Source organism: Vombatus ursinus, unplaced genomic scaffold (genome assembly GCF_900497805.2).
Source record: "Vombatus ursinus unplaced genomic scaffold, bare-nosed wombat genome assembly UNPS02014817.1, whole genome shotgun sequence".
Classification (NCBI taxonomy): Eukaryota; Metazoa; Chordata; class Mammalia; order Diprotodontia; family Vombatidae; genus Vombatus; species Vombatus ursinus.
Window position 1 is genome coordinate 6,532,378 of NW_020954595.1, and position 13,820 is coordinate 6,546,197.

The 13,820-nt window shown below is 46.1% G+C and overlaps 1 protein-coding gene across 1 annotated transcript in view; it reads right to left on the reverse strand.

Moving 5' to 3' along the window:
- Nucleotides 1-11,725, reverse strand: part of VPS41 (VPS41, HOPS complex subunit) — a 191,603-nt gene extending 179,878 nt beyond the window's left edge. The window contains exons 1-2 of the mRNA XM_027835943.1: nucleotides 11,705-11,725; nucleotides 154-189 (exon numbers count right to left, since the gene is read on the reverse strand). Coding sequence (XP_027691744.1) covers nucleotides 154-189; nucleotides 11,705-11,725 — 57 coding nt within the window. The remainder of the gene's footprint in view (nucleotides 1-153; nucleotides 190-11,704) is intronic.
- Nucleotides 11,726-13,820: the final 2,095 nt, after the last annotated feature.

A 13,820-nucleotide genomic window follows, 5' to 3' on the forward strand; every position in this document is an offset into this window, starting at 1 on the left:
CAGCGTTCATCCAATGCGTCCTCCCTGAATGACGGGCCTCAAAGGACCCAGCTTAAGACCGGAACTAAGGCCGAGCCCCTCAAGACAACAGAAAATGTCCCATGCATGTTGGCTGCCTGAGAGTGGACCCAGCATTTCTTGTCCCAGACTTACCTCAGACTCATCTGTAGATTCTTCAGCAGATATTTCCTGAAAAAAAAAATCACAAAGGAGAAAAAAGGTCAGTCAGTAATGTGGCCCAAGAAAAGAGTGGAGGAAATGCACCCACCCCTACAGAGGTGGGGGCCTATGGATGCGGAATGCTGCATACACTGTCAGAATAAGGTAATGTATTGGACGGTTTTGTTCAATTTCTTCTTTTTTCCTCCTTTGTTACACGGGATAGCTTGCTGGGGGTGGGGCAAAGGGATACTTCAGAAATGAACGTAACGCAAATAAAAACATATCAGTATATCTGAACAGTCAAAAGAAAAATAACATATACTTGAAAAATGGAGAAACAAAGAATTTATTACCTCTCCCATAACCTGCTTCCTTTTTATTTTATGTTATTTTTTTAATCACTAGGTCCCCCTGGTGAGATGCTAAGAAGACTTAAGAACCAACAAACTGGATAAACAGGACGTCAGTCTCACCTTATCCAGCCCCTTTGGGGTATCCAGGCCCTGTGAGCGTTAGGTACGATTTGGCTCCCAACACTATCTACCATAGCCAACCACCAACACCACCTCATTCCCCAAGAAGAGCGCCATCCAGGCAGGATTTGGGAACTTACCCTCCCCAATGATGGGCCATCAATCTCCCCAAGTCACCTCCCTCCTTCCCCACACTCCCCACTATAGTCAAGAACACTGCAGTCTCAAGCCCTCTCTACCAGGCTCCTCCTAGAGCAAGCTGCCACAACACCATTAGTATGGATGGGGCAAGAGAGGCCTCTCCTGCTTAACCGATTTTCAAGACAATCCCCTGTCCACTGGTTACCCATTAAACACCTCACAAACCAGCCATCTGATTTCCATCCGTTTCTCTAACTATCAACCTTTAGACAAACTCTGCCTTTAAGCACACTTTTTTCTCCCATTAGACAATGAATCTTGCTGTCCCAGGGGGAAGAAAAGAAAGAACGGAAAAAATTGACTTGACTCCTGTCTGCTAATCTCTCACCTGTCCACTGAAAGGGAGAATCTGCTGATGCCGGGCATCCTCAAAGAGGTCAGCAAAATGAAGATTTACTTAATGTACTTATAGTTATCAATAGCAATAAAAGGTCCCGACTAATATGCTGACGGGGAAAGTAAGCATTTTACAAGGCCCTGGACAGACACCCAGAGGGAACAAAAGAGACAGAAGCCTCTCTCCACTGCGGTACGTTGACCATACACAGATAGGCACCCTTTAGCACTGAAGACACCATGATCATTAGCTACAGAATGAGCACAAGGAAAAAAGCAACATCACTGACATTAATGAAAGTTTGGGGACGGGAGGACGGGCAGGAGGTAAAGCAACAAATCAGGCGCTGTCACCAGGCCGGCAATAGTCGGAGAGATGGCCAGCAATCCAGTGTAGCCAAGGGCGCAGCTGGACACAGCCAGGGGTGCAGTGGGCAGTGTGGTGCCTGGCATCAGCAACACCTGAGTCCAAATCCAGTCTCAGAGTTGTGTAACTAGCAAGCCACCTGACTGACCACTGTCTGCCTCAGTTTCCTCATCTGCAAAGTAGGAATAATAAGAGTCCCTACCTCCTCTGATAGTTGTGAGGATAAAATATTTGTAAAGTGTTTTGCAAACATTACATCATATAAATGCTAATTACTGCCATATTATTCTTATTACCATCAAAGTTCAGCTTCCTAAACTTCCCAAGAACAATAAAATAATGCAGTAAGACTTCAAGTGTTCCATCCTTTCATTGAGAAAACTCATTATCCTTTTCTGGGGCTAGATCTTAATGAAAGGCCAGTGGTGGTCATGAATAAAGGGAAATCACTTGGGGTTTCACAGCAGGCTTAGACTCCACAAAATCTGCATTTCCCACAAAAAGTTGAGCTGAGCTCAGCCAAAAGTGAGAGTCTTAGGTCCTTTCCACTCGAGGATTTCAAGAATGAGTTTTCTGATATTAGTTCATCAAAATATGCAGCGCCTTTCCTCAGATTTGCCAATGGATCTGTGATTTCATTCATTTCAGTATTTCCTCTAACTACAAAGCTCACAACTCATTCACACCTGCCTGGGTCCCCATCCACGGGTGCTCCATGGCACCCGACCTGCTGTGGACTTTCCCAGAGTCCTTCTGGAGGATTTTCAGACGGCCTGAAAACAACGACGGAGGGAGCGGCTATCCACTGGTTACTCTCACTCTTGCCATGTGATTGGCCTATCTTTTTCTTTAATGGTCATATGATAACATCCTAATTGTCATCCCTTCACCTGCACAGTTTACCATTTGTGATGTGCTACACCTTACACCTACCAGGCCTCCCCTCTGCCCAATGGGTAATGCTCAAAACCTGCTCCTCAAAGAAAGTGGCACTTGACATAAAGACATAGATCATCACTGTAAAAATACTGGGGTTAAAAAGACAGACCTTTGTTCAGGGCAAATCTTAGGAACTTCACAGTTTCCTAAAAACACTGAAGCACCTTTCCTCCTCCCGTTCCACTCTGAGCCCAGATTTCTGTCCTTCTGCAGGGTCTGTCCAGTAGATAGACACTGATGAGCCGGCTCTGTGGAATGTCCATTTATAGTCATGACAATAGCGAGCCTTCTTTATCCATTTTTTCCCCTGTGTGGAGTTAGGCCTAACTCTTGAAAGATGACAGATCTCTCTAGGAGGCTCTGAAATATTCCAAGGCCCAATGAGAGCAGCACAATGGCACCTACGAATGAGAGCGTGTGCAACACGAATCCCCATTCTGTTTGAACTCTGCACTGGACCTTCTCCAGGACAGTACCAAACACCTTTTTCAAGGCTACTTCTGTTTAGGTAGGCTGTGCTTGATATGTCTAACCCTACCTCCCAAATCTTCTTCCACTGTTTCTCCCCCCACTTCCTCTAATCCAGCCATACTGGCCCTTCTGACCAAAGCACATGCCATACTCTGTCTCCCCCACACCTTAAATGCACCCTCTCCTCACCTCTGCCTCTCCTAATCACTGGTTACCTTCAAGGCTTGGCTACCGGACGGCCTTCTACATGAAATTTTTCCTGGCATCAGCATTCTCCATGCTGGTGGATTCCCTCCCAAACTGCCTTTTATTTCTTTTGCATACATTAGGCGTGAATCATATACATACACATATGTGTAATTACACATCTCTCCCATCAGAATACACATTTGCTAAGAGCAAGGACTCCTTCCCTTCTGTCACTGTGCCCTAAGCATTTAGCATAGTGTCTGGCACACAGTAGGCATTTAATAAATGCTTGGCGATTAATGGATAGTTTAACTGTATTTGAGCAAAGCATCTGACAAGGTTCTCACATGATTGTTGTTCACCACATGGAGAGACCTGGGCTTGACAGAGGCCTGGTGAGTTTGGTACGTTCAGACTCAGTTTAAAGTTTAGCATTAGAGGGATTCAGAAGAGCCCCAAGAGGAGACCTTCACTCATCAGAGTCAGCTCGGAAGGAGATCATTCCCAGAATGCCTCTCCAGGGATTGGTGCTTAGCTGCTGCCAAGCTACCTTGCTACCCATGACCCCGACAAAGGCTTGGGCAGCACGCCTGTTCTGTGTGCAGATGACTCAAAGTGAGGAGGAGGGACAGCTAACACACCGGATTATTAATGATGTAAAAAGACCTGAACAAAGACCTGAATCTAATGTGACCCGAAATATAACAAAGAAGCAGCCAGTCTAACATCTTGGTTCAAAAGTTCAGCTTCAAAAGTACAAGACAATGAAGCACAACTAGAAAGGGGTTTGCTGAAGAGGATCTAATAATCCCAGTGGCCTGCAAGCTCAAGGAGTCCGTGAAATAACATGGCGGCCACGAGAGTTCCTGGATAGTTTAGGCTTCATTGGTCACCGAGGTGTGCTTCATCATTGCCTCAGCTCCTGGGGCCTCCTCACCCTGGAGCATCTCCCTCTTCTCTCCCCGTGCCAGTCCCTGCACCTCTGGGGTTTCCCTTTTGAGAAAAAGACCAGGCCAGCTACACGTCAATCCTTCCTGGTTATGCCTCCGACTCTCCAGACTGGGCAGCTATGCCCTCTCCCTGACCCCGGCTCTTTGCCTTTCAGTTCCCTTTCCTTTGCTGTCTTCCCCTCTTAGAATGGAAGCACCTTTAGGGCAGGGACTAGCTTTCTTTTTGCTTGTATTTGTATTCCTAGCACTTAGCCTAATGCCCACACACTTCAAGAGCTTACTCAACGCCTACTGCCAGGCTGCCTCTAGACAATCCCACAGTACTCTGCCCAGGTCAGATCAGATCACGCTCCATTCTGGTGTTAGATTTTCCCACAGGGGAACCAGTCCTGTAACGGGCTTCAAGATCGGGCCCCATCAGGATCAGCCAAACGAGCTGGGGACGTTCAGCCTGGAGAACAGCCATGTGGGTGGCTGGGTGGTGAGGGGAGGGAAGAGATCTTTGCAGACCTAAAGACTCTGACTGAGGAGAGTGATCAGACTAGCTAGGGTTAGTCCCACTGGGTAGAACTAGAAACAATGGGTAGAAGAAGTTAGGGATGAAGTTCTCAACAGTTAGGGCCAAAAAGGGAGCCTGGGCTGCGTCAGGACGGGGCAAAGTCCAGCCAAGGCTGCCCGACTAGGCCAGGTCTGCTGGCTGCGGAGGAGCCAGCTTCCTGCCCAAGAACCAAGTGGCTTTCACCCTGGAGAATCCCTATGTTCAATCTGGATTCCACCAGCGGGACTTTGTAAGGGTCTAGTGCCATCTTGGTCTGCCTCTTCACTGTGGTCACGCCATATCACGGTAACCAATGTCCATAACTCCAAAAGGGAAAGGACTGGACGGCCTTCCTTTTCACCTGCTTCTAATGGGAATCCCTTTCCACTGTGTATCGTGTTTGAGGTTGGTTTCAAATAGATCCTTATCCTGTGAGGGAAAGTCTTCTTATCTCTCCTTATTGCCAAGGCTTTCCCTTTCTGTTCATTGGAGGGAACCTCAAGTACATCTAGTACAGACAGCTGCTTGAAATTTCAGCTGAGAGAATTGGGGATGCTACTGCAGAATGCTGAGAAAAGTTAAATGACAACATCAAAAAATCCTCTTCTTTAAAGAGAATTTTGCAATCCAGAATTTTCAAAACATGATAAAACATACTCAAAGAAAGATTTATTTAGATATTCGGTCTTAGCATAGTAGTTCTAACATGCTGGCAGGTGGCAAAGATGCCAATATACCCTTACCTCCCATTGCCCAGAATCTCCAAGAGGCAGGCCAAGCTTGTTGGCAAGACACAGCCCAAATCATGGTGATGATCCAAGCCAAGGTCAACGAGCTGAATGGCCTGTGATTCAGGGCACTCCTAAGACAGCTGCCAAAGCAAGTCCTTGAGAAATGGTCTGGCCACACCCCTCCACACTCACAAAGCTTCAGCGAGTCCTTGTCTCTTCTAAACCAGAAAAAGGACTCCTGTTTGCCTTCAAAGCCCCTCCCAACTGCCTTCAGCCTCCCTCTGCAGGTCTGGCATACATCATGGGCCTTCCGCCTTCCACCCCCCACACCTTTGCACTGGCTGTCCCTTGCACCAGTTGTGCACTCCCTCTTCACTCCCACATCTCAGGTCTGCTAAGCGTCTGAGCTTCCTCTGCAATTCAAATCGAGAGCCAACTCCCCCAGGAAGCCCACCGAGAGCTTTTCTCCCCCTCTCCTCACTGGGGTACTAGCACCCTCTCCACGGGAACTTTTTTGTACACACTTTGTATTTAATTTTCTACATAAATGCTGTTCCCCACCCCCATCTGACCCCCTTGTAGACTATAAGCTCCTTGAGACCAAGGGCTGTTTCACTATTTGTCGTAGGCAGCAAGGTGGAGCAGTATAGATAGAGTACTGGCCCGGGGAGTTAGAAAGACCTGGGTTAAAATTCTGCCTCAGATACTGGCTAGGTGACCCTGGGGATGTCATTTAACCTATGTAAGCCTCAGTTTTCTCATCTGAAAATGGGATAACACCTACCTCCCAGGGTTGTGAGGACTACACAAAGAGCCTTGTAAATCACTATCATTACCATGATCACTGTATCTCTGGCACTTAGTACAGCTGAAGGAATCATCCTCTCTCATCTCTAAGCATCTGCTTACCTGGCAACCCACCCCTGGACTGGCCACCATCCCCTTCATCTGGATCCCCCTTGTCCCCATTCACTCTGACAAAGGCCAAAGGAGACTGTACCACATGCTCCTCGACCAGACCTCTCTCTCCTCGGCATCTGCTCCCCTGTGGCAATGAGTTCTGGGGCCCATCTTTGCCTCTCAATCACACATGAGCTCTTCAAATGTGGGGGCTTTGTTGGAGCTGTCTCATGGCCTTCCATGCCTAGCACTGGGCCTTCCTGCCTTGTGCACAGTGGCTGATTAACATTAAACTGTCATCATATAAATCGGGAAAAATATAGCCTAAATGAAGGAAGAGAAGCTAGTTCCTGCGAGCCCAGGACTCTAGAGTGGTGCTGTGAATGCAAGGCCGGTGGACTGACTCAAAGCTGTCGACACCTGCTCGAGCCATTTTCAGTAGCACAGACAGAGAAGTCAGGTGAAAAGATCAACACTGGAGCGTGGTGGTGAGACTGGGCTCAGATACAGCCGGGGCGTGGAGGAGTCTAGGCCCGGGACAGCTCCTAACTGACTTTTAGGTTCAGCGTCTTGATCACATTCAGTTCCCCAAGCACTCAGGGGAAGGTCCACGCTTCACCCATTAGACTATGACCTCCTAGAGGTCAGGGACTGTTTGTGCCTAACCCTAATTCCAAGGCACCCGGGGGAGCCACAATGTAGAGAACCAGGAAGACCTGAGTTCAAATGCTGACTCTGACACGTAACCAGTTGTGTGCCCCTGGGCAAGTCATTTAACCTCAGTTTCCTCAATTGTAAAATGGGAACAATAACAGCATCGGCCTCTCAGGGTTGCTGTGAGAATCAAATGAAATAAAGTCTGTACAGGGCTGAGCACCGGGCCTGGCACAGTAAGCGCCTGAATAGGACCTGGGAACAAACGATTCAGCACACAATAAAACACACTCAACGCAAGCTATACAGAACAGAATTTAATCTTTCTTTGACAAATGAGAAGGTACTTCAGTGGGATTCAGTCACCATCACAGAATCAACACCATGAGAAGCAACAGCTGTACCAGAAACAGCAGTGCAGCCTTATAACCCATCAGTGCCCCGAACACACCAAACAGCACTCTGGGGCCTCCCCGCTGCCAGCACTCCTCTGCCTTCGGGGTCCTCCTCCGCCTCCCTTCACCCAGTTAATGCCCTATTCTGGCCTTAATGTTCTGCCGAGTACAGGGGGGTGCAGAGATGAAAGAAGAATGTCAATAAGGTAAGAAGCAGGCCCTGACCTCGAGGACTTCGACATTCTCCTGGAGAGAAAAGCAAGAGGAAGCCTAAACGGTGGGTGGGGGGGGGAGGCGGGGCTGGAAATACTAGGTTGAGGAATTTGTATTTTACCTTGGACATAACAGACAATACGGGGTCAGGAAGGCCGATCCACCCCACCTCCCGGGGATGTTAACCCAGCTGCTGTGTGCAGTGAGACGCCCCTCAGGTATGCATGATCGGGCCATCCTCCGAAGTCACATAGCAGCCCATGGACCTCCCCTTCTTCCTATTACTACTATTTACGTCCATATCTTATCACAGGGAGACTAGAGACAGAAGGAACCCTAGAGGTCATCTAGTCCAGAGCCTTCATTGTACAAATGAGGAGGCTGAGGCCCAGGGACATGAAATAACTTGCCTAAGGTCACGGAAGGGGGATTCAAAGCGGGGCCCAAGCTTGTCTAACTGGTCTTCACATTCCCATCTCCCCTCCCAACATAGGGGCACAACAACTCTCTGTCACCAGAAGAGATGGAGAGACGGGGAATGAATGACCCGTGAGTGGGGGGGGCTCCAAGGAGCTCGAGGGGTCATCGAGCCTCTAATCATTTTAAGATGAAGAAACTACGACTTGAAAGGGGAGAGATCACTTCCAGTAGGTCACAAGCAAGCTTCCTTCTTACACACCTTCCAGCTGACAAACACCAAGCCCTTTAACCAAAGAGTGACAACTTTTACAGACAAATAAGAAAGAACAACGTGGCTTTTCAGGTGAGGAGCACGTGAGAAGATGGGTGTCCAGCACTCAGCACAGTGGCTGCACACAGTAGGTGCTCAACAAATGCTCATTCCCTTCCCCTCAGTTCCCAGTGAAAGGCCTCTCATATTTACAGCACTTTACTACACCTTTCATTTTTACTTGTGAACATCTGGCACATAAGATATTCATGACTCAAAAACTATTACCTACAGAAATGAAGGGAAGGTGTCTCCAAATTGAAGGAGGCAGCTCGGTGGCTCAGTGGGTAGAGCACCAAGCCTGAAGTCAGGAAGACCAGCTCAAATCTGACCTCGGACGCTAACTAGCTGTGTGATTCTGGGCAAGTCACTTCACCCTGTTTTGCCTCGGTTTCCTCATCTGTAAAATGAGCTGGAGAAGGAAATGGCAAACCACTCCAGTAACGCTGCCAAGAAAACCCCAAATGGAGTCACGGAGAATCGAATACAACTGAACAACAACAAAACCGAACTGAAGTCACTGACGTTGCTGTCCATAAATCTTGCAGAAATTTTCTCACACTAACGAAGTAAATTTAGAGTTCTTAACCATCATCGTAGTGCTTTAAAACTCTATTAAATTCAACAGCTCCTACTATGGGCAAGAAACTGTTGACCTCTGAAGAAAAAAAGGGAAAATCAATTCTTAATTCACAGAATTTACATTCTATGGGGCTACAACCTTTAAACAAATGAATAAGCCAAGACAATTTGGGGAAGGAGAGTGTACTATCAAGCGGGGAATCAGGAGGGGCTTTCTGGCAGCACATGAGATAAGCCCTGAAGGAAGCCAAAGCTGGCATCAGGAGGGATACCTGCCAGGTAGGTAGGAGAGACTGAGGCACAAGGAACAGTGGCAGGAGAAATACCGAGCAAAACATCAGACAGATATTAAAAACCGAAGTCACAGAGAGGCAGAAAAAGGGGTGGAGGAACAGCATCCGGGTCTGCAAAGACAGGGAGTAAAAAATGGAAGCCTTCCCTGACTATGAGCACCATCTTCCACCAGGACAACTTTCCTCTGCCTCAAAACTCTGAGCTCATCTATTCAGGAGGCATTTGGGGCATATTTGAACTCCAGAACCACAAAGTCCCTGCCCTCAGGGAGCTTACATTCTGTGGGGGAGGGGTGGTGGAGAGAGTCACAAAGTCTGAGGAAAAGTCAATACAGGAGAGATACAAACTGCAGAAAAGGAAGCTCTATAGCAATCCTCAAAACTGCTTGGCACTGGTTAAGAAATAGAGTAGTGGATCAGTGGAATAGGTTAAGCATGCAAGACACAGCAGTCACTGACTATAGTAATCTATAAACCCAATGACCCCAGCTTCTGGGATAAGAACCCACTCTTTGAAAAAAACTGCCGGGAAAACTGGAAAAGAGTATGGCAGAAACTAGGCATAGACCAAAATCTCACACCATATACCAAAATAAAGTCAAAATGGGTACATGATTTAGATATAAAGGCTGATACTATAAGCAAACTGAGAGAGCAAGGAATAGTTTACCTGTCAGATTTATGGAGAACAGAAGAATTCATGACCAAACAGGAGATAGAGAACATTACAAAAAGCAAAACAGATAATTTTGATTATATTAAATTGAAAAGTTTTTGCACAAACAAGGTCAATGCAACTAAGATTAGAAGGAAGGTAGAAAATTGGGAAAGAATTTTTATAACCAGTCTCTCCGATAAGGGCCTCATTTCTAAAATATATAGAGAATTAAGTCAAATTTATAAGAATACAAGCCATTCCCCAATTGATAAGTGGTCAAAGGATATGAACAGACAGTTCTCAGATGAAGAAATTAAAGCCATCTATAGTCACATGAAAAAATGCTCTAAATCACTATTGCTTAGAGAAATGCAAATCAAAACAACTCTGAGGTACCACATCCCACCTATCCGATTGGCCAACATGACAAAACAGGAAAATGATAAATGTTGGAGAAGATGTGGGAAAACTGGAACACTAATGCATTATTGGTAGAGTTGTGAAATGGTCCAACCATTTTGGAGAGCAATTTGGAACTATGCCCAAAGGGCTATAAAAATGTGCATACCCTTTGACCCAGCAATAGCACTTCTAGGGCTGTACCCCAAAGACATCATACAAATGGGAAAAGGACCCACATGTACAAAAATATTCATAGCAGCTCTTTTTGTGTTGGCAAAGAATTGGAAATTGAGAGGATGCCCATCAATTGGGGAATGGCTGAGCAAGTTGTGGTATATGAATGTAATGGAATACTATTGTGCTATAAGAAATGATGAACAGGCAGACTTTGGAAAAACCTGGAAAGACTTGTGTGGTCTGATGCTGAGTGAAGTGAGCAGAACCAAGAGAATGTTGTACACAATAACAGCCACGTTGTGTGATGACTAATAATGATAAACTTAACCCTTCCCAGCAATACAAGGATCTAAGACATCTCCAGAGGCCCTGTGATGGAAAATGCCATCCACATCCAAAGAAAGAACTATGGGAGTCGAATTGCTATTATTTTTCTCTTTTGTTGAGTTTTGTTTCCTCTTTCTGGTGGTTCCTCCTATTGGTTCTAATTCTTACCTACAACATGACTAATGTGAAAATATGTTTAATAGGAATGTATATGTATAGCCTATATCAGATTTCGTGCCGTCTTAGAGAGGGAAGTGGGGAAGGAGGGGGAGAAAAATTTAAAACTCAAAAGCATATGGAAGTGATTGTTGATAAATCAAAATAAACTAATTTAAAAAAAAAAAAGAAAGGGAAGCTCTAGACTGGGGAGATCAGCTCATCACGGTGAGCTTCTTGGAGGATGGGCCACCTGAGCTGAGCACTCTCACTGGATTCTAGACCAACCCAAACCACTTATTTCACAGATGAAGAAACTGAGGCTCGAGGTGACCTGGGCAGGGCCACCCAGCTAATGATTGTCAGAGGCAGAATTTGAACCCAGATCTTTCTGGCTCCAAGTGCCGGGCTCTACCCCCTACACCATGCTGCCTCTCTACACCCTTTTGCGCACAGACACCCACCCCAGCCCCTTCCTCACACCCTGCCCTGTTCCCGAAGCACCCCAGCGCCCCCATGTTTGGCCATGGATGCCCTCCCAGGATAACGAAATCACTCCCCCTCCCCTTCCCTCAACGGCCCACTGGCTACTCCCCCGCTGACACCGCAGTACGACACCCCATCTCTGGCCTCTGAGCCTTTGCACTGGCTGTGCCCCGACGCCCGGCGCGCCCTCGCTCTTCTCCTCTACATTGAGCCCACTCCCGAAATGACGTTATCATGAGTCTGGGGGCAACATCCGGCAAACAAATGTGAGCTCCCCACCTGCCTCAGCGTCCCCGCCGCGCCCCACGCAATGCAGACCCCCGAACAAGGCCTCCCGCCGCCCGCCGACCCCCATCAGCTGCCTAAATACCCACCTTCTCCTCCGCTTCCGCCATGGTGCTGCCGGCAATATCACGTGACTGTCGTCGGAAGTAGCGTAGCGGAAGTTGCGGGACTGTGGCCCCGGGGCATTCTGGGAAATGGAGTTTATCGCAACTCCGCCTGCTCTGGGAGCTGTCCAGCTGCTGATGGAGCTGCCGAGTCGGCTGCTCTCTGAGTATCCTTCCTGGGCTCCCAAAAAGCGGATGCCTTCGCACTGCTTGACCAGGGAAGAAAATGTTTTTAAAAATAGCAACAAATCCACCTTTGCATGAAGTATTTTTGATGTCCCCACTAAATTACCTTGTAGTTATTTTGTGTGTGTCGTTTACTCATTTATGTACATGTGACGCCCCCGTGAAATGTAAGAACCTTGAGGACAAGGATTACTTCATTTTTGTTTCTATATTCTCAGTACCTAGAAAACCATCTAACATATAGTAGGTGAGTAAAATTACTTCTCAACTGAAAAATTAGTGCTGTTTAAAAATGGAATGAACTAAAAAGCAATAGCTGGATGACCACTTATTTACATGAGGATTCAACTCAAGTATGAACAGATGACCTGACAGAATCACAGACTCTCAAAAGTTGAAGCGACCTCAGAGGACATCTAGTTCAACCTACTCCTAACAACAATAATTTCTACAATGTCCACCAAAACGTTTATCCAACCCATGCTTTCTAGTGGGGGGGGGGGGGTGACTATCTCGCATAATAGCTCAACTTCCCATAGTGCCAGGCCTGGAGTCAGAAATATTCCTTTTCCTGAGTTCAATTCTGGCCTTGGACACTTACTAGCTGGGTGACCCTGGGAAAGTCACTTCACTCTGCTTGCCTCAGTTTCTTCATCTGTAAAATGATCTAGAGAAGGAAGTAGCAAACCACTCCAGTGTCTTTGCCGAGAAAACCTCAAATGGGGTCGTGAAGAATTGGACAGGACTGAAAAACAGCTGAACAACAATATTTAGTTGCACTCAAAGATTCAAGTTACTAGGTCAAAACAAACCACATCTATGGTACTGGGGAAAAAAACCTAATAGATAATGATTGTGGAACTGTAAATGCTGTTTGAAAGGTTTTAGATGAGATAAATGATACAAGACTAAGGAAGAGGAAATCCCATCTTGACTTCCAAAGAAGAAAAAGCAGTAGATACTGCAAGGCTCCTAAGCATCTAGCAAAACTCTAGAATGTTTTATTGAGGGAATGTGGAGAGAATATTTAGAAAGAGAAAAAATAACATTAAAGCTAGCAAAACTAGCATTACTAAAGGGAAGGGTAACAATCTGCTCTCCAGCAGCTAGCAAACTCCTCCACCTTTCCTGATCCCAAAGGAAATCCTGCTTCCACTATCAGTCCTTCAGCCCTGCCCCTCCCATGACACTATCCTGCTTTGTTCTTCCCTAGAAGGTTCTACTTCTTTCTAGATGGTACAGTGGGGGAAAGAATCACTATTCTTGGAGTCAGAAAGATCAGATCAAATCCAGTCACTTAATAGCTGCATGAACTTGTACAAATAATTTAACTTCTGTCTACCTCAATGTCCTCACCTATAAAATGGGGATAATAATAGCATCTACCTTTCAGAGTTGTTGTGAAGCTCAAATGAGATATTTGTGAAGTGCTTTGCAAATTTTAATGAATCATGCAAATGCTACCTAATTTTATTATTGTTATTCCATCTCACACATTCTATTTTTAACAAATTACTTTCCATCAAGAATGTATGATCATAGATTAACCTCATCCCATTTTTTAAAAGCATCACTAGTGTGGTAGAACAGGAAATGCTGAATATCAGGGATGCCTAGATTTCAGTAATTTTTGCACTCAAACCTTTCTTTCTACCTAGTAAATAAAATTGAGAGATGTAGGCAAGATCATAAGGCATCTGGGTGTACTTGGAAGTGGTTGAATAAATGGACCATTAATAGGTCAACGTCAGTTGCAGTAGGTCCCTAGTAAAGTGCTCCATGGATTTCTCCTTCTTTCTGTGCTGTTCAACATTTTCACCAATGATTTGGATGAAGGCAATGAAAATATCTTTATCAAATTTATAAATTACACAAAATTGGGAAGTTTGGGTGACACAGCATATGACAGAGTCCA